The sequence below is a fragment of the Lichenostomus cassidix genome, chromosome 3 (assembly GCF_008360975.1).
Source record: "Lichenostomus cassidix isolate B80296 chromosome 3, HeHo_3.0, whole genome shotgun sequence".
NCBI classification, from domain to species: domain Eukaryota; kingdom Metazoa; phylum Chordata; class Aves; order Passeriformes; family Meliphagidae; genus Lichenostomus; species Lichenostomus cassidix.
In genome coordinates, this window is record NC_139483.1 from 98,577,221 (window position 1) to 98,598,239 (window position 21,019).

The 21,019-nt window shown below is 39.8% G+C and overlaps 2 protein-coding genes across 5 annotated transcripts in view; one reads left to right on the forward strand and one right to left on the reverse strand.

Annotated features, from left to right (window-relative positions):
- Positions 1-1,686: 1,686 nt before the first annotated feature.
- SLC66A3 (solute carrier family 66 member 3) lies at positions 1,687-11,329 on the forward strand. 2 transcript variants are annotated; one of them, XM_085056863.1, is made up of 7 exons: positions 2,080-2,354; positions 4,488-4,570; positions 5,016-5,085; positions 5,710-5,767; positions 6,703-6,823; positions 7,614-7,655; positions 9,561-11,329. In XM_085056863.1, the coding sequence occupies exons 1-7, from the start codon at positions 2,215-2,217 to the stop codon at positions 9,647-9,649; spliced, it is 603 nt and encodes a 200-aa protein (XP_084912989.1). In that variant the 5' UTR covers positions 2,080-2,214; the 3' UTR covers positions 9,650-11,329. The 2 variants fall into 2 exon arrangements, with proteins under 2 accessions (XP_084912990.1, XP_084912989.1); XM_085056864.1 differs by lacking the exons at positions 5,016-5,085; positions 5,710-5,767; positions 7,614-7,655; positions 9,561-11,329 and having other exon boundaries at positions 1,687-2,354.
- A 6,471-nt stretch (positions 11,330-17,800) lies between these two features.
- Positions 17,801-21,019, reverse strand: part of ROCK2 (Rho associated coiled-coil containing protein kinase 2) — a 101,820-nt gene continuing 98,601 nt past the window's right edge. For all 3 annotated transcript variants that reach the window (XM_085056862.1, XM_085056860.1, XM_085056859.1), the window contains one exon: positions 17,801-19,908. The gene's annotated coding sequence lies outside the window, so the exon portion shown is untranslated. The remainder of the gene's footprint in view (positions 19,909-21,019) is intronic.

The window sequence follows — 21,019 nt, forward strand, 5'->3', positions numbered from 1 at the left end:
CAGCTGCAGAGCAGGACCATTGCACACACAGGGCAGGGGAAGGATGGTAAATCATTCTGTTCATCTGACTGCTTGCAATGCAAAGCAGAATCTGTTTTTTAAAAAGGTGAAATGCTGACTAAAGCAAAATACTTAATGTCTTCTTAAATATAAAAACAGCTGAATAAAACAGGCTCATGGACCTGCTTAATAGTTTGAAGTCAGTTTAGCTTCTTGATTACTCGAGAAAGGTACAAGACAGTACAGATTACTGACAATTTCATAGATTTTTTTGGATCAGCATCCACACAGTAGTGCAGATACACTTCTACCTTAGATATTTCTCTATTATTCCCAGATTATCTGAAATGAGACATATCTATACCTCAGACCTAATTTTAAATCTTGTATGACAATTTCTCAACTCCTTTTCAAGTACATAATGCCCCCACAAAGCCAAGAGCTGTTTATCAAGAAAATCCTGTAACAGTTATTATTTCAGGTAAACTCAAACTTTCTTTACTTCTTTTAGCTTATTGTCTTTGAAAAGTTGATTATTCTGAATGGCATTAACAGAAACACAGTTTGTACATTAGAATTTTATATTGGGGGTATTTATTTCTAAGTTTTGAGATTTTATGTACTTCTGCATGCCTGCTTCCCTTTACTACTGAATTATACAAAGGGTAACATGATTTACAAATTAAGAATTGGTAATAGTTTTAAAATACCACTAAGGGTATGTGGAATTATGTGTTTTAAGCCATTTTAAGAACTATTGATCATAATTGAAATACAACTTTCATTAAAATTAAAATGAAGAAATGCCATGCCTGTGAATAACCCCTCATGTTAAAGCAATTATATTTTAGGTAAAACTTGGGATTAATGGTGAGATTTGATGGTCTGAGCAGTCCTGGCCATATGCAGGCATGGAAGAGCCAAGATTCTGTCCATGTGTAATCGGTACAAAAGTGTATTCCTTGGATAACCTTTATTTAGTACTGACAACCTGAGAAGTACAAAAACTTTACTATTTTTGTATATAACTGTGTATGGTGGGTAGGTGTATGTTCTGGAGAAGCTGATCCATCTCCAGTAACCTGTGTTAAATAAACAATAAAAATTTTCAGCTCCCCTGAAGCTGCTGAAAGAAACTGGCAAAAAAAGATAAAAGAATGTAAAGGCACCTACAAGATGATAAACATAGCTGGAACAAGTGGGGAAACAGATAAGGAGACCTACAGTAATTTTTTAGCAAATTATGTATCAAGAAACAACGGTGCATACACAAAGTTCAAGGAAAAGTCACCTTTAATATCAAAGCATTCAGTGAATACAATCACCAGAGACCCTTCTTAATAAACCTCCAGAAACATAAACTTCCAGTAAGAGGTGGATGCATGCAAATTAGTTCTAGGAAAATTATATTTATATATTAAATAAAAAACATGTTTTAATGGGTATGTATAGGTATAATGAATAAAAACCTTTATAAAGTCTCACTCCACACACAGAATAAGGAAAGATCTGCTGTGTCCTGCGCAAATAAAGAATGCCTCCTTTCTAATACTTAAAATTGTGTTAGAAAGTTAATTCTGGCCTGTTTTGCTATCATCTGACAAGCCCAGCATTCAGGAGCTTTGAATTTTGCGCAAACTTCTCCTTTAAAAATGGAAGCGCTGCTGTCAGAACCGTGCGATCCCTGCTGTGGGAATTAGTTCCACAGCAATCCAGACAGTGTGACCTGCAAACCACGGGCGCTGGAGCTCTCGGGACTGCTCTCTGGGGGAGAACACCGAGCTCCAGCCGAGAGCTCCACCGCCGGCGCTGACCTCCGCTGCTCCGGGCTGAGCACGGCCCGTGCCGGCACAGCATCACACCATCCCTGCTCGGGGATGCTGGTTAGGGGAACACAGTCTATTCCAAGACCAACACTCGGAACATGGAGCGTTTCTCGGCCCGGCCACCGAGGCAATCAGATGCGGAGGCCTCAGCCTGTCCCCCGGCCCCCGCGGTGTTGGGCAGCACGGCCCGGGCTGACCGCGGCACTGCCCCTCCCGAAGGGCCGCGGATGTTCCGCCGGGCCCAGCTCTCCCCTCCCCGCGCCCCGGGCAGTGCGGGCGCCCCGAGCACTCGGTGAGGGCCGCCCCGGCGCCACGGTCCCGGACGGGCTCCGCCACACCCCGCTCGCAGCTCCGCGGGTTCCCTGGCCCGGGCCGCCGCAGCGGGACGATGCCGGGGCTGCTGGACCTGGTGCACTTGACAACCTGGGCCGTGTGTGCCGTGATCAAGCTGCCGCAGCTGGTGGCCGTGCTGAAGGCCCGCTCGGCGTCGGGACTCAGCGTGGGCAGCCTCCTCCTGGAGCTGGCCGGGTAAGGCGGCGGGGCACACGGGGACTGCGGCGGGAGCAGCGCTGGGGCCGCGGGTCCCCTCGGCCGGGGTGCGGGGCCCGGGGCTGCTGCGACAGCCAAGGATGAATTCTCTCCTCCGTGGCCCAGGTCAGGCGTGAGGGTGGCTGAGGGGCGGCCTGGGGGCGAGCAGCCCCGCTCCCTCGGTGTCCCAGCGCCCCGCTGGAGCTCAGCGCCAGCCCCGGCACACGAGCCCTCAGAGCCTTTCGGGAAGCGACTTCCTGTGCTAGTGATTCCGTGCTGCCATTTAAAGGGAAACTCGGCTTTTTTACCTTGCCCCAATCCATCCCGCGCCACCCCTGTCACTGGACACGGCAGCTGCAGAGGGCTGAGCCGTGTGCTCAGGTTATTCAGTGGCCATGTGCCCTGTGCTGCAGGGAGCTGTGCTCGTCAGACAGGCTTCCCTCAAGCGAATCAGTAAGGCTTAAATAATTCCCTAAGAAAATTACAAGCCGCGTCAAACTCCAACGACTTGTGAGCCTATAATAAGCTTACATGGGCTAGGCTTATTAAATCTTGCTTAAAGAGGATTGTATGAAATGCCAAATAAATAAAGTCGGTGTGTGCACGTTCAGGTGTTGGTACATGTGAGAAGAAATGCCCTGAAGAGCCCTGCATTGGCGGAACCGAGGGATAGAGGTGGGCACAATATGCTGCTGGTTGGCTGTTAACTCCCTGCACCAAGCCAGAAAAGGGGTTTTTAGTCAGAAAAATGCACTCAGAAGAACGACGTGGTGTTTGTGAAGGTGCCTGTGCCGTGTCTGCAGGCAAGGCCACAGCTCAGGTGTACAGACACCTCTCCAGAGGACCTGTGCTGAATCCCCTCAGCCTCCACTGTGACTGCTCCCTCTCCACCCTCCTCTCTCCACAGCACTGATCCTCTGTTATGGCTGTTTACCCTTAACACACCCCAGAATAAATGAAGTAAATTTGAGTTCCAGCAGGTATTACTCACCCCACAGCCCCAGCCAGAAAGCAGTGGCAGCACTTTTAACATCATTTGTTGGTGTTGGTGTGCTTTAAAAAGGCTTTGTAAGTAATGTTTGAGATGAGCATGGAGAAGCAAATGTCTTTTCAGCACCTGTGTGAGAACCACAGCACCCACACCTGCTGCAGGTTCTGGTCTTCTTTGAAACATTTATTGTGACTGTTTGTATATTTAGTAGGCTGTTTATCCTTCTGCCTTTCAAGACTTTGAATCCAATTGCAGGAAGCTTTGTGACTACCAGTGCAAGCTGGGATGGTTCTGTGGAATCAACATAGAGTGACCAGGCAGAGGAGCGACACAGAAACATGGTGCTGATGGCCAGGAGTCTAATATGACTCTATATCAAATAACATTTCTAAGAAAATCAGATATTTAAATTCTGAATACTGTAAAAGCCAGTTTCTTATGAGGCAGGCTGTTCCTTTTGCCATTTTTCTACACCAGAAACCATAAATTTTTTCTTACGTATAACTGCCCTAAGAGTCCTTTCTGTTTTCTATACAGATTTGAATTTTTTATCTAACCGCATGGACTTGCAGCACAGTTGGAAGTACTGAAAACATTATAAAAGTTCAGTTCCTTTTAGATACTGTATTGTGTAATGGCAGGAAGGGAAACCGGCGTTGTTTGGTGCACTTAGACTCTCAGTCTGGCCGGTAGAGCTACACTGGGCAATCTCATAACTTGGAAGGCATTTTCTACCCCTGTAAAACTTGCTTAATGTGTAAATTGAACAACAGACATAAATAAAAAAATCAGAGTTATCCTAGAGGGGCCAATGCTCTTGCATAGAGAATGCTATCTCCTAGGTCTGGACACCTTAATTCCTTTCTCACCATTTATAATTAATAAAATTATGTCTGACACACTGTGACATAAAGACCTTGATGAGAAGTGTGGGCAGCTCTCTTCATCTGTCTATTTGAAGGTAACAGAAAGAGATTACAGAATGATCAGGCTTGCTCTGTGTGCCTGTTTGTTTGATCAGTTTGACAGCAAGGGCTACAACTATGTGGAGCCTTTTCGCACCACCAAAACAGTGTACTGGTTGTGAAGGCATTTTTTGTGTCCCTCTGTGCAGTCACGTTGTTTTTTATCTTTCTGTTTAGCTTCCTTGTGTTTCTGAGGTACCAGGTGTATTATGATTACCCCCTGGAGACATACCTGGAATATCCCATCATCATGGCACAAGGTAATTTTTGTAAGCCGTGTTTTGGAAATGAGACAGGGCTTGTTCAGCACTCCAAGGCTCTGCATGTAGGTAGAGTGCTCCACCGCAGTGATGCTGGAGCTGGGGGGAGACAGAATGAATATCTCACATAAAACTGAATTCTTGTAAATGTCTTTAAATGAGATGGTCAGGTAGAGGAGAAAGACCTAATTATTACACAGAGTTGCAGTGTAAACTCATCCTTTTTATCCAGTGCCTCCACAAGGGAGAGAAGCATATTAAATACTTCAGACTCTAAGAAAAGCTTCGTTTTGGAGCTGGCAGTGTTTTGGTCATCAATCACATTTGAGAGACAAAAGCTGTAAGCAAGGAGTTTCCACAGACCTCATGCCCAGTGGACCTGTCTAGGATTGTGTTTGGGCCCCTTCGTTCCCTTCTGTGACAAGCTGTCTTTTGTTTATTACAGATGTCATTCTCCTTTACTGCATTTTGCATTTCAGTGGACAAAGGAAACGAGCTTTGTTCTTTGCAGTCATGTATCCTTTGAAATCCGTGAGGTTTGTTTTATGTGGCTTGTTTGGTAGTTCTTTACATAGCAGCTATGTCGTCATTTGTTGTGTGCTACTATGGTAAATAATTTTCAGTCACCCCTCAACATGTATTCCACATTCACATGCTGATTTCTGGCATCACAGTAAAATCTCTACAGGAAGTAAGCTTTATATGTTGCTCTGCTTTAGAAGGCTCCCAACTGATAAAGAGTAAACTCAATTCTTAATTTACATAATTTCTACAGGGATGAAGAGTACAAACAGCAAATCTTTTTTTCTTTGATTCCTACCTATGCAGGTTGTACTTACTACAATGAAGACAACAGTGTTTGTTTTTTTAAAATAGGACTTCGGTTTAAATCTCAAAGCTTGTGCTTTGGAGCAGGTTTTTAGAAACTCCAGACACTATTTGACCAAAGACAGTGTGAAAAATAGGAACACCTTTGTGTTTCAACCAGTGCTTAATATGTTTTATCTGGATTGTATAGTCTGTTAAAAAGTTTAAATAAGATTATTTCCAGATGTTTAAAAAAAATCTTATTCCTCAGGCAGTTTTGAGAACTTTTTATCCTGTAATTTTCAGTGCTATGAAACTTAACGTAATATAAGATATTGGGGGGTCTGGTACATGCTAACACTGCAGAAGTGGGTAATAGACCTGGCCATGGTAAGCGATGCCTTATTTAAAACTAGCAAATACTTAAAATGTTGAAATTCTCTTGCTACTTTAGTCTTAATGTCATAATCCCAACCAATAAACCTTTAACACAAGAAGAAGAGAACAGAGCATCAGTCAAAGTGTTTGAAACAGGGATTGTCAAGGTTTTTTTCTCCTCTTTAGTCCTACAATTTTGCAAGAAAAATATCATCTGATAATGCCTACATAGGTTAAAGATTGTCTTTTCTTAGCAGAAGAGAGAAAGTAAAAATGTAATTGAGATGCACTGGATCTGGTAATGCAAAAGGTGATACAAATGCCAGCTCCAGCTTGATTCCAAGCCCAGTGCCAATCCTTACTTTCAGTGGAAATCCAGGCATGGCACAAAGGCCCACATGGAGTCCTCTCTACCCACTGCCTTTGCAAAATCCTCTTTAAAAGGGTGATAGAATGAATGGTGCATTCCTGTTACTATTTTTTCCCTCCAACTGGACTAGTTTTCCACACATTCTTGTCAGTTTTCTCATTCCTTTATGGTTTGGTTTGCCAGACATAATGGTAACAGATGGTCTGAATCAACCTTGCTGTTTAGACTAGGTCAGTCTCGTTTTAGCTAACTTGCATAAACAGTTTTATGGAGCAGGTTGAGAAGCCTTTTCTGTTTCTTTGCTTCTTATTGTATTTGCCTTTATCAAGCATTTGCCAACAACAGTAGCCATTGTGCTCTTTGAGCTTCTTGCTGGGCAGTACCTCAAAAATGAATCCCTTGTTTCTGGCATCTTCCAGTTTTTGCTTCGCGGTTTCTTAGTAAGAAGCCAAAGCACTTGGGTCGGCAAATACTGGAAAAGTGGGGGTTTTAAAATTCTAAATGAAAAAGCTAGTCCTGTTGAGATAATACAATTGCAAAGGCAGATGTTCTTTCCTGTTTTTTACCTGCTTTTCAGAATCTGTGCACGTTCATCAGTGCAGCCAGTAAGCTGGTTCAGCTGCAGCATCTCTGGCAGACCAAAGATGCTGGACAAGCAAGCGCCCTGACCTGGGCCATGTCTGCGTACACCTGTGCAAGTAAGCTACTGACAACTTGGTGCAAAGTACTGAGTTCTCTTAATGCCTGTTTTCATAGATCCTTACTCTATCATAGTAAGTAAAGATCTTGCCTTAGTTTCCCTTAGTGCCAACTCCTGGGACTCAGATACCATGGAGTCTCTTGAAAATAAGTTTTATCTTTGACACCAGTGATAAAAATCAATGACTTAAAATGTGAATATGGCCAATGGAACTTGAGTTGAAATAACTGAAAGGCTGTCTTTATGAGGAAAAGATTTCCATGTTGTAGGATTTAATACAATTACTAGTGATCTAGCATGAAAAGGGGCTAAAATTTCGGGTATACAATCAGACAATGCTAATTTTGAAAAGTTATCCACAAATAAATACACACTTAATGCTGAATGCTTTAACTCTATGGCTACTTGTAATTACATTTCTCATCTGAGAATTTATGGACAGTCATTTGTGGAGTTCCTGTGGCAATTCCCCAGTGGTCTGCATGAACAATTCTACAGCTGTTTGTCAGAAGCACCTTTCTCATCTTCACAAAACTTGTTTAAAATATTCTCACTATAAAATCTATGATTTTCTCATGAAAAAAGACCCTTAATACATTGTCAGTCAGCTTTGAGATCTTGATCTCTGAAGCTAAAATAGTGGAGAGTAGATGCACTAAAAGTGGGAATGTGCACAGTGTGTATTTTCATGCAAGATTATCCTCTGTTGGAAAACAGGTATTTCATATTTTTTTTAAGTATAAGTGTGTCCTATGTGTTCCACTAATCAGAATTCATTCAATTTACAGCAAGAATTATTACAACTGTAATGACTACGAATGATCTTGCAGGTGAGTGAAATATGGAATTCTCTGCCTTTCCAAGGGAACAGCTGCCACAGTAGGTTTTAGTTGGTCTGTAAACAGCTAGAAGATCTCAGAAGAACAAATCATGGACGTGGTAGGTTAGCATGGTAAGAGCAGAAGTTACTGCCAAAAGAGTAGCACAGGATTACAGATCAGGAAAATGCATCAAGAAAATGCAAAAACAAAAAACTGCTTATGTTTGTTGTGTGGTGCAGCTGGTCCAAAAGACATTATTTTTTTCCAAAAGGCAAAGGCACTACAAAATTAATTCTGAAAATAGCAGAATAAAGCATTAAAAATATTTACTATTTTCATAAATAAATAAACACAGTAAAATACAATTTAAAAAAAAAACTATTGTAATTAAATGAGATTTTCAAAGTAAGTTTTTCCCTTTCTTACTGATGGCTTTGTGAATTAAAAAATTCTTCTAGAAAAGTTCAGTTCAGCATGTGTGTAGTTTTAGGTACAACATTCAGAAAGTTTATGTCAAAAAGTTTATGTCAAACTGAAAGTGAAATGGTAGGCAGGTAAGAAACTCACAAAACCTGACTTAAAATATATTATTTACAGCCGATTTTATTATAAAGCAAATTTGTTTAACAGCATCTTACCACCCTGAGAAAACTTCAAGAGCTAGGGAGTTTAGTAGATTTTTTAATAAATGGTTCAAAATCAAGATTTGGTGGATGCTCAAACAGTAACAAAATCCCTTTTTTTAGCTCATCTGGTAGTTCGTTGTTCTCATTCAAAAATGCTATTTCATCAGAACTGTCATTTGAATGGATTTTATACTTTTTAAGCTGCCCTCTGCAGCACAGTGAAGTTGTAGCTTTATAAGCATTTCAGGTGTCTCTTCCACTGGAAAAGGAAGTCCCATTTCAGGCCCACATTTCCACCCTCATGCTTGCTGCTTTTTCTTTGCTAAAGGAAGGAGTTCGTGGGGCTGTGCAGTTAACTGGGTCACCAAAAAGTTGGCATAATACGCATGCAGAGATTTGGTCAGGGTCGGGTACTGAGCCCACATCACCTGCAGCTACACATTTACACTGAGTGGGAGGGAGGAAACACCAGGAAAGCAAAGCTGGTGCTGGGTAAAGCTGCTGTTTCGAATACAGCACCATTCACTTTGGAATATGGAAGGGCTGGCAGCAAACATTGATGCTGTGCTGCTCTAATGGAAAATGTTTCCAGTTATGTTGCAACACTGGACACATCCACAATATGAAACTGTCAGATATCACATAGTTCTGAAACAAAGTTTTGTGTATGTTTCTGTGAATATTCCACCTACCAAATGGACATCAGACCATATATACTATACTTTGAATACCTTCTTACAGGTAGAGGTAGTATGCTATTATGGTTTTTAAAGAAGTCGAGTTAACCCCAGGTACTGAAAAACTGCTTTTTTTGTCAGTTGTCAGATTTTCTGTCACTAAAAATCTGATAGATACAAGTATTTCATGACTTCTTGAAGTCTAAACTTAAGAGATGGCAGTAGAGAATAGTTCCTTTATAATAAACAACACATGCAACTATGAAGGACATGTGAGCTGTGACTCTGAATATAACTTTTGGTGTAAATATAAATTTATATGAGGCTACTCATGCTTGCACTATTCTCCTAGTTAGAAAACAATTAAAGGTACTGTAGTGTGTTATTCTGAGCTACCACTGAAAGTGATCAAGTGCTAAATGCTCTTTTCCCTTGCCTTCATGCTCAGAATGTGTGGGTTCCTGAACATGGTAATTGAAACTAATTGGCTGAAAATAGTTTCAGAATGTGAGCCAGCCTGTGTGTACATCAGCAAAAGTTTACAAACCAGTGTTGTAACAGCAGTTGATTTTTTTTTTAATTTATGCTTACAATATTTTTTTCCCTTTTAGTTCTCATCCGTTTCATAATCATGCTCATTCTCAATATTTGGGTCACAGCCACAATCCTGCACTACAGGAAGACTAAAAAGACTGATTAGAAGATACTCATCAGCACATATATCATTACTGTAAAAAAATATAATTAAGCTTAAGGAATTTAAGAATTCCTCAAAGACTGAGGAAGCTCTCTTTCTCTAATATTTACCCTTTAGCATACTTATAATATGTATAGTACTTACAGACTTACAGTATAGTGTACATTCATGCTTATGTTCTCTTAGAAATAATTCTGATAAGATACTTAATTTAAGCAGCGTATTTTTATTGGTCATTTCAGACAAGTTTCACTGATATCACATTTTCTCTGGATTTTTTTTTTTACTACAAGGTATTTCATAATTAGATGTTTATATATTCTGGTATCACTTCAGTACTTTCTGGTTACATAAAAGCAATTTTCTTCACTTATACACGATCAATTTTGCAGCAACATACCGACTCATTTTTCTGCTGCAAGGTTGAAAAACCACAGCAGAAGTTTGTCTTCTTCCTGCAAGCAACTCAGTTAGTTCAACATTAACTGTCTGTATTTTAGGATGAAGAAAATCTGAGTCAAGACCCAATCCAGAATAAGGTTCTAAATGTCTTTTACTAAGTCACAAATGCAGTTGGGATTGTAGCACTTACATGCAACACTTAAATAGTACAATTTATACAGCTGATACAGGATACCCATAGTCACTTTCTTCAGTATACCCAGTTTTTATTGGATAAGAGCAAAAACTTAACTATGAATTCTTTTTCAACCTGAGCTCTCATTCACTGAACATACTGGTTTTGGAATAGCAGGGACTAGAATGTATGGGAATTAATGAAACTGTCACCAACAGCTTGTTGTTCAGGCAGAAGTTTCTGGAATCATATCCAGAATTCCCAGACATCATCCATACTGACAGTGACATGTGCACCTTGATGCATCTCAGCAGACTCATCTCCCACAGTTGTCAGGTTTTGGTGATAACTGCTCTGTGGTTCATTAGTTTTTAGCCTGTCAGTGCTAGTGTTGAAGAACATAGACTTCACTTAAATTTTTACTTCAGAAATTCTTACCAATTTGTAGTACTTATATTAAAATGGGGAAAGAATATTCTTGACAACTATTAACGGGATTTTGGTTTTGGAAGTATTGCCTTCACAACCAGAAGTTACATTAGTAATCATATAGCTTGCCTTCATTTCTCATTACATTCTCCAAAATTAAAAGATACAACATTTCAAAAGAATTCTTACAGTATTCTGTTGATTGGCATGTAAAAACCAAGGCACCCTTGATCCCAACACCCTTGAAAACTATGGATAGACTGTTTTGACTATATTTGAGGCAGGGTTTTTTGCAACATTCTAAATTGTGTGACTGCTGTGGAGCAAAGGGATCTGCAAAAGCAGATGTTTCTGCCAGTGAACACTCAGCAATAGGAGCAAGGCCTTCACCATCAGGAAACAGCTGCTTCGTACACTCTAAATTTTAGTGGGAAAGGCTGGGAAGAGATGTGTCTGTGGGCATTGATTTCATGTATCGCACATTATTGAGAGCAAGTCAAAGATGAGCATTTTTTACTGCTCCAATAAAAAGTGTAAATCTTTCTGTGTTGGTTGAAAGGTTAACTGTAAACATTCAGATTTTACTAAAGCTATGTAAAATATCTGAAGTGGTCTAAATGGTAGCAGGTGGCATGTGATATGTTTTCTACATGATATTAATAAATGCTATTCTTCAAGATTGATAGTGTCATTCTTACAGTTAATTTTCATTGCATTTGAGGTTTTATTCTGTTTCCATATATGGAGAGAAAATGAAATATTCATTACAGGTCATAAATGGGCAGCTTTCACCTTAATACTTAAAGCACCAGGCTTGAACATTGACCTGTCAAATGCTAAAGAGCTCCAGCATCTTAAAATGAAAAAAACACACTTTTAAATTAAAGTCCTTTCTTGATGAGAAAGATTTGTATGGAGTCCAAACCCTCCCTGTTATTGACATCTTTCATACTCCTGAGTGATGCTGTAGCAAAATGAAGCTGCTCCATTTTTGGTTTGAGAATCAGCACCTCAAGTTGGTTTTGTATAATAAAATACTGAAAATGCATTTAAGAACAGTTCTTAATAGGTTACTTGACGTATTTTGAATAAATCACCTTAAAAACCTGTGGGAAAAAAAAACTGAGGAAAAGAAACAAAGTTGGGTAATTCACGAGCTTAAGGTAAAGTAATTTTGTGGACTTGGAAAGCTGGACCATGAATTCTCACTCAAGCTGCAAGAGATATGGAACAAATCAGAAAGTAGCAGTAGATAGTTTTACACATTTTTCCTCTCTCAGAGAGTAATTTCTTTCTTAAATAGATGCACGCTCAAGTTCCAGGCAAGCCCCACAAAAGCACAGACCCTGTGTTTTCCAGTAGGTAAAGCATAATCTTCTCAGTGGCTGGATTAAAGGCAACAGCTTTAGACAAATACATAGGCAGGATAAATCTTGTTAAACCTGTCAGTCACCAGTAGCGGGGCAGACACAAGGAGGTTGTTTGCTGCGTAATGCAGCAGCAGGGCAAAGGCAGGCAAGGAAAGCATCTTGGATTTATGGCAGTGGGTGTGAGCCAGTAATCAACTCCTGTCCACAGGGCTGGAAGTAGTACAGCTCCATTCACAGATGCTGTACGAGTGGAATTACACCCTCGGTGTCTAATAGCACCAGTTCAAAATGCTCACGAGGTAACACAGCCTGTTACACCTCCCTGCTGGGGATTTCAAAAACCTTGAGTTTCCTTGCTTGTGAAAAGACAAGATCTGAATTCCAGTACAATCCATTGAATAACCCCAGACACCTCCAGCAGTGGATATGATGAGCTGTGACTGTGCATTTGGCAACAGGTAAGCTACAAGCTCAGTTCAGCTGTATGAAAGAGAAAGCATTTACCATGAAATTTACTATTGAAAGAATGAGGCTGTGAGTCCAGAGACAGCAGGCTGCAGGTCTGACAGTGATGATGTGGACAGTGGAAGATGTGTGTATTTTATTTTTTCTGAACTGTCCTCAGTGAACAGGAACACTGAACACAAATGCAAAACCATCCTCTCCCCACCCTATGGGGCCTCCCTAACTGGCATTCTGTGCAAAGTGGACACAGATGTCTTTCCTTGTGCTGCTCCAATCCAGCAAGGGATGCTATTGCTTGGACTGCTCAGGAGCCTCTGCTGCTGCCTTACCCTGTGCATGTGGCTGCTCCCAGTTCTGGCTCTGCTCATCTGATCTACAGAAACATGAGAGAAAGGAGTGGGGTGGGGAGGCACCGACACCCCCAACCACTACAGATCCAGAACTGGATTTTAGTGCAGTTTGACTCTGGAGAAAGTAAGTCAGAATTAGCTGAGTGGCCGCAGTCTAACAAAATGTTTTCATTCACTTTTTTAAATGAGGTACAATTACTTTTCCTCCACCAAACAATCATTATCAATTTAGTGACATATGTAATAGGGAGAAAACACAAAAAGGAAATAACAGCTGAGTCCACATGAAGAACTATTATAAATAAAAGCTCCACAGATGTGGAGATAACTGAAATGATGTAGTTTCCCAGCCATGTGTATGATGATAAATAATAATTACATCTCTCCAAATTCTCTTCAGGCTGGTTTGTTCCACTCTCTTCCAAATTCTTCTATACTTGAAATTCTTATTTATGTATGAAGCAGAGCATTAAATGTTGCCTTTATCACTAATAATGGTCTAAGGATGTCTCAGTTTGGAAGGTGAGGAAGCAGAAAAAGAAATCTTAAAGTAGGATGTTAAAAAGTTATTGGTTTGTACTGAATTGAATTTGCATGATTTTGAGCCAGTTTTCCAGTTGAGGTCAAACAGGTGCCTGGGAGCCACAATGAACATCACTGTATGACTCTGACAGATCATCACTTGTAATGGATCCAGTTGCCAAGAACTTGCCTGTCTCACAGACCTGAGTCCTGATTGAACCTCAGCTGTTTCCTGCCTAATGGCAAGACAGACACACACATTTTCAAGTTAAAGGTGTCAGCCATACCATTCTACACTGGAAGTGGTCTGGGGAAACCATCTATGTCTTGGAAAAAAAATCCAATCTTTGGGCCAGCGGTAAAATAAGAGACTTTTTACATTATAGTTTTGATGAAATTTAATTAGTAAAATTTGACTGAAGGACAATTTAAATAATTGTCACAATTTTGTTCATACCTTGTTTTGTTTCATTATCTTACAACTGTCTTAAATTGTCAGAAGCCTAAACAGGTAACTCTGTACTTTATGTGGTACCACTGACTCACACGGAGGGAGCTTTAGGAGGACAGACACCGTGTTTTATCTGTCAAGTATTCTGGAAAATGATGTTAAGACAGAACCTGCACCAACCTAAAATGTGACAAGAGAAGTTAGCTAATGATGATTCTGGTTCAAGCTGAGTAGTAACATGGCTTCATGCTGAAAATCAATTCTAATCACCACCTTATTTTAATTGCAAGTCATCTGTGCATATGCCTGCTTTGGGATGTACAAGATTTCTGCTTTGGAATGTGGAGGCTTTGGCCATCAGTACCGAGACTGATACTATATGAAAATCATAAAGGGAAGAATGCACACCCTATGCCTCTGTGTCACCTCTGTCATGTAAAGTCATGGTCTGACTTTCAAGAGCGTGACTTGTGAGATTTTTTTTTCCATGAAATGCACTGTCAGCACAATTTACAATCCTCATGGACTCTCTGAGCTCGAGGGTATTTTCCTCTCTCAGCTTTGTTAGTTGAAGTTCACACAAATGCCCACCTTCCTGTAATAGACCTCCCACTGCTGTAGCTCAGAACATATGGAGCATGCAGGGGAGCCTCCCTCTCATGGCTCCAGAGTGGACTAATGGCTACACAGATCCTACTGAATCTTAGTGGCCCCCAGGATGTAAAGGCTGTAATATGCTGGAAAACATCATGCAGACATGTGAGACCATGGGATCCTGCAAGCAGATGCATGTCCTGAAGCTGCAGGCAGAGCTGCATCCAGCTGCAAGATCTGCTCCAAGAGCCTACTGGAAAATGGAACAGCTGAGGTCAGAGACAATGCTGGGTGAGCAGGTATGAAACAGGGCTCAGACAGTGGGGTGCCCAGCTCCTTCAGTCTTAAAAAGATTAAGGGTTTTAATATCCCAGGTAACTCCAAAAAGAGTTTCTACCAGTTCACTTGTTAATAAAAAGTAGCACATATCTGAGGCAATTCAGTGCTTAGAATCTAAGCATTTGGTGATCCAAAGGAAAAGAGGATTGGCAGTGATCTCACAAACCCGATGAACTTCTTGCTGGATAGCCATGCTTACCAAGTGCAACAGCATCCTGGGCAAAAAACACCCAAAAGAGTAATGACAAATGACAAGAACTGGATGACCTATGAGGTCCACAGGGACTATAAAAGACTATGCATAGAAGCAGGCTCACATCTCTGAACAAACACTGAAGGCCTGGACCTCACAATGGGGCATTAGGACTGAACCATCCCATGCAGTTATCTTGGCTGTGGAAGCATTTCTATGCAGCTCCTCCAAAAACTAAGTAAGGGCTGCAGGGACATGAAATTACTGTACTCTCTGCCCTTTCTTTTCAGCGTGACAATGTGTCTTTCCAGATTTCATTAAGGTATCAGGACTACATACACTTAAAACTGAAATTTCATTATCTTTTACTGTGACTTTCATTTTGAAAGATCACAATAATGCTGCAGCTTCTTCAAGATTATTGAAGCAAAAGCAGCTGCAGTCAAATCCAAGGTTTTACCCTTGCGACATCAAGTAGTAATTTGGCTTTCTTACCGTTATAAAGCAATGCTTCTGCCTACAAAGCAGCAAAGACTCCAAACCTCAATCTTCATTAACAAGACATGGTAATTAGCATCCCTGTTCCAAAAAAATTTTTTCTCTGCACCCCCACTTCTTGGAGCTATATTTTTACAGTGAGCTTTTCCATTCATTGCAGTAGTTTCTGGGGAGCACTAGGCTGGATGTGTTTTGAGTGTTTTTCTCTGCCACATACATCTCAGTAGACTTGTCTTATTTCTCAGATGAGAATGTCTGAGTATTTACACCTGTCCACTTTTTAGACAACTTCAACAAAGAACACAACTTGTAGTTTCAGAACCACTTCATTAATATCTTTTATGGATATCCAAAAGACGACTCCTTCCCACCTTCATGAGGGATACTTCAAAGCAGCAGGCAAACCCTATAATGTTTTCAATTTAAAGTGTACTACATGCAGAGATGATCGTCCATAAAAAACTAATGCACTGAAAAGGCACCAGGCCTGTCAGAGGTCAAGGAGTGTCTGGATGATGCTTTTAGTCATATGGTTTAGTTTTAGGCAGTTCTGTGAGGAGCCGGCAGTTGGACCCGATGATCCTTATAGATCCCTTCCAACTTCATATATTCTATGATTAGATGCAAAAATAAATAAATTATTATTTTAACATGAATGTCAAGGCTAACTATCCAGGAATATGGAGAAGACTGAAATACTCCACTTCCCTGAACCGGGCCTTGTACTGTTATGTTCTCCTGCCTCATGAACAGAGTAAGGAGGTGATTAAGGGTTTGTAAGAGCAATCCAGTAAGAAGTTTGCTTTCATATATGTAGCATTTCACAGTAGCATCCCAAGTACAACCTCACAAGCACAGGATGGGTAAAGGCACTTGAGACCAAAATATATTATCCTCTTCCAAGGATGATTCTCTCAAAACTAGATGGGGAACTAATACATTGTAAGATTACAAACAGAAATGCTCAGATTTCTAATGATCACTTGACATTAGAAACTAAAAAGAAAATAAAGAGAAAAAGCACATAACTTCAGTGGCAGCTTTCCTGGCCTTGGTGCCTTCAGAGAGCCACTCAATGCCTGTCAAAATTTACGATGTTTAGTGTTTTCAATAGGCAGTAAGAGATTTAGACACTTGCAGCAAAAATTCAGGGATGTTTTAAATTTGGCCCCGTCACTGCCAAGATCCGTGCGCCTCTTGCACGTTTCCAAGTCCTACGTTGTCCTGTGATTCTATGTCACGTTTTTGGTTACAGAGGCACAAGAACCACCAGTCTTCCTCTAGTGAAAAGCAGATGTGGTGCTGGATTGCTGGCAGTGCTGGGAGGGTCTGCACTTTGGCAGGAGCCATAAGAGGTATGGAATTGCAGCACACAGCTAGGACAGAAGTGAAAATCTCATTGCAGAAAGGTCTTTCTGACAACTGACAGGTAACTCCAATGGGGTTTTGCCTGTCCAGCTTCTGTGCTGGTGAGCTCTTGGATTGGGAACTAAGAAGCAACCTCCCTACAAATGCCTTGACCTTCTGGCTCCAAGTTTGACCCCTGATTTTTCCAGAAGGTTGATCTGCAATTTGGCTATGCTACTTCTTTACTCTTGTCAGAAAAAAGGACTTTCAATGACAGAATTTTCTATAGGTAAGCCATTCAGGCCATAAAAATGTCCTGTTTACTTGGGACAACCCTGTAACAAAAAGAAAGTGTTAAAACATCAAGACAAATATTCTTTAGTTCATGAATAAGCCCTTCTCTCCAAAATGTTAAAAGGTCACCACTGGACAATAAGGAAACAACACAATCTCCAGGAACAAGCATTAAAGAGCTGTTTGCATTTCACAGCAGGATAAGCGAGAAGAACAGAAGGGCAGCTCTGCCTTTTGTGTCCTGGTAAAAGCGAAGTTGGTGCACCTCAGAGCACTGGCCTGCAGGAAGCTGTGCTAGGTCAGCTCTGCTCTGAGGCAGAGGTCAGAGCTCAGGACCCCCGGTGCTCCCCCTCAGCCTGTATCGCTCCATGACACCATCTCAATACAGACTGCTGAATGTACAGCTAGTAACTATTTATACAAGCAAAGGATTTATAAACTGTGGCTAGCAAATACTATAATATAGTACATTTCCTAAAATGTCAGGCTTAGCAGGGCCCCGTGGATTCACAGTAAATGAGGGCAAGCCAGGGAGAGAAAGTGCAAAGGATCCAACCCAGCAGTGCAGGAGCTGCCAAACAGCTCCCTTGGAGTCTGTGCTTCCTCCACACACAGGCTTTGCTCGGCTGTCTTTGGAGCAGCCCTTGCCTTTCCCATATCTTCTGCAGTAGTTATGTTTATATTTAAATATTTCAATTAATTACCAGCTTCTCAAGTTCAGGAACTATTTTACCTTACTCAAATAGTTTATTTAAAAATATATATATAATATTCTCCAATTCAGAAAAGGATAGAACTTCCCACAATGTAACATTTTTTATATATATATATATATAAAATATTTATGCATTCAGTGAATGGAAACAGTTTTACTGTATACATTTTTAATGTTGTACTCTATGCAAATCTGCATTATCTAAAAATATACCGTACTTCTGTAAATCAAAACAAGCAGGGAAAAACCACTGTAGTTGTGCTCTGGGTTATAATACCTAACTGAAATTATATGAAAGTTTTAGTTTTGAATTTAAGAACTCACAAACAACATTTTACTTTGTGAGTGCATAAATACAAGACTGAATACATTCTTGCTCTGTTAAGCTGAACTGCAGTAGAGGTTACAAAATGTAAATATATTTATTAATTTTCAGTATTTCAGTGTTTCCAAGTCCACCTTTCATGATAGTGTTAAATAAAACATGGTCCTATCCTTCCAAACATTTCAACACTCTTTAAAAAACAAAAACAAACAAACAAAATTTTAAAGTGAAATGTCCTCCTTCATTGAAGTGTTAGATCATATTTTAAATTACTGCACTCCCACACAATATTTTATATATATATATATTCTAAATATATATATATATTTATATATATAAAGAGACCAAATAGGAGACTACATTTTTTACTGTCAATATGTTTAACATCGCATACTGTAGTTGTATAAAACATGCATTTTCTGGGATAATTATGAACACATCATGAATGAGCCCACATAAATTATATTTTTTGTACAACTCCAAGTTAAAAAAAAGTCAGATTAAGTGCCTCTGAGGCCCTTTCTTCCCAGCTATCAGTTCTCAAAACACACTACTGAAATATTTATCTATGCCTACAGCTATGTGCTAGAGAACCAGATTAAAACTTTAAAATACATCTACAGTATGTTTTACTTTTCTTAAAGTTTGTGACAGTCCTCGGATATTGTGTTGTGAAATGTAAAAATAGTCACAGATTCTTTTATTTTCCAGAAATAAAAAAAACACATCTAGGAGAGTATGCAAAAACAAGGCAAAATGAAGTTTCATAGCACTTAATGAGGGTTAATATAAGTCAATAACTAGTATTGAGGTTTGTAAAAAGGGCTGGATGGGTAGTTACATGTACAAGCAAATGGTCTGGTAAATCCCATGCTCTCGGACATTGTTTCTGTAACCAACACTTCTCCACCCTTAAAACCAGTCAATATACATTCAAATAGGCTGACACTGATATACTTGCTAGGTGTAAAAATAGTGCACTATATTTTCTGCCACAAAGCAAAATTGCATCCTAAGAGCTGGTAAACTTTCCTTAAATAGAAAGAATGGGCAAAAAAACTTGAAAAAAATTTAAATTAAGGCAATTAGACAGGTAAAACAGGACTGCCCATGATGATGTAGCTGAAACTAGTATATACTTCAAACCTATACTAGCTGCTGAACACTGACATGCAGCTTCTGATAGACGTGTATGAATGATATAAACTTCAACGTTATGGCTTTATACAAGTGCATAGTTGCAACTGCAATAAGTAACGGTATCTGATTAATAAGCATAAAAAAATAAAGTGGAAAGATTTTTAAAACCCTCTTGCAGTATTACAGTACAATATATATACACAGTATAATGGTCACTTCTTACAGATGCAGTCTATATCACTATGGTGGATCTTCGTCCGGTTCTACTTGCAGACGTGCTGGTGGCATCTTTACAAAAGCTGAAAAATCAATTTCTTCCATTTCAATACTCATTCCTCTTGATCCTTTTATGAAATGTAGTGTATGTGTCTTGCCAAGAAAGCTTTTGTGGAACAGAGTTTAAAAGGTTACCTAATATATCCTTTTACTATTCACCAACCATTCCTCAACTGATCAGTCACTCGGGAGAATACAGGAAAACCCTCAGAGATTAGTAATTTATATTGCAGCAAAAATGTAAACCTCTGATATATATAGCACAATCTCTCAGGAAAAAATATATTTTTAATATATTTTGGGATATGTTTCAGTCTTGCTGTAATGGGAAGAAAATTATCACCTTGACTGTGTCTGCATTCACGGAAAGCAGTTAGCTGAAAAAGAAGCAGAAGTTTGGTCAGTAAATGCAAGAAATGTAAATCTGACAAAAATATACTTCTTCAGAGTCTTCATTTGAGAAGGGCTCATCATCACACTTGGGAGAAACACCTTTCCTCTGCATCCAACAGCATAATTTCTTCAGTATAGCACATCCTTATGCATATTAATCCCAAATCAATTAAACCCCCTTGCAATACATGAGGGTAAATAAAGTACAATATGCACAGTGTAATAGTTGCTTCTAAAGGATTAGTGATCTGTAAGCTTTTAATACATAAAGATGCAGTGTATTTAATTAACGTAATGCTCGTTACTGTAAACACTAAGCCGGTTAATTCTGCAGGAGCTGGTTCCTCAGTTCGCTGAGCACATAGCTGAGAAGCAGCCCCAGTGCTGCTGTTACACAGCTCAGACACATCTCACATACTGTTTAAACAATTCTTAGGCATTTAACATTTAGAGATTCTTTTCTGTATAAATGTAAGATTGCATCAATGTGTGAAATGATCAAATACTGAGATCTATAAAATAGTAATGCTATTTCCAGTACATCCAGAATTCAGCCATGGGGCAAATCAGATCACTACAACGGCCAGATCTTTCTAAAGCAGTCAAGGAAACCACATCACAGAAGCTGCAAAGCCTGTTTGTTTATACAGTTTTCAAATGCGTGGTTAGGTACCCAGAAAGCACAGCACTGCAAAGGAAAGCCAAGTCAAATCCACTTCAGATCACAGGTAGAAAAGCAAAATGCACAACTCCAGTGATTTCATGTCTGCTAGCCATAGACCAGTCAGTTTATATTAAAAGCTTAAAAATTAATTGTTTTTAAATACCAAGTTTTTGGTATACATATATATATATATATCAGCTAAACATCCAACTGCTACCATCTTCCTTCTATCCTTCAAATATTCTCTGTTGAATTTAGCAGTATTAGCATTAGAGATGAGCAACAACTGACAACAAACACCAGTTTTGGGTTTTTTCAGGCAGGCAGACATGAATTTGGAAAAAAAATGTATCTAGAATTAGAAAAATAAAAACACTGACAAAGGCAACAACTTTGTTTTAATGAAAATTACTCCTCTAAGAGTTCAACAT

Excerpts from the sequence above, each read along its gene's own strand:
- SLC66A3 (XM_085056863.1), top strand. The coding sequence starts at position 2,215 with ATGCCGGGGCTGCTGGACCTGGTGCACTTGACAACCTGGGCCGTGTGT. Across the intron at positions 5,086-5,709 it reads GCTTTGTTCTTTGCAGTCAT|ATATTGGGGGGTCTGGTACA; the intron begins GTATCCTTTGAA and ends ACGTAATATAAG. Across the intron at positions 5,768-6,702 it reads GGGTAATAGACCTGGCCATG|AATCTGTGCACGTTCATCAG; the intron begins GTAAGCGATGCC and ends CCTGCTTTTCAG.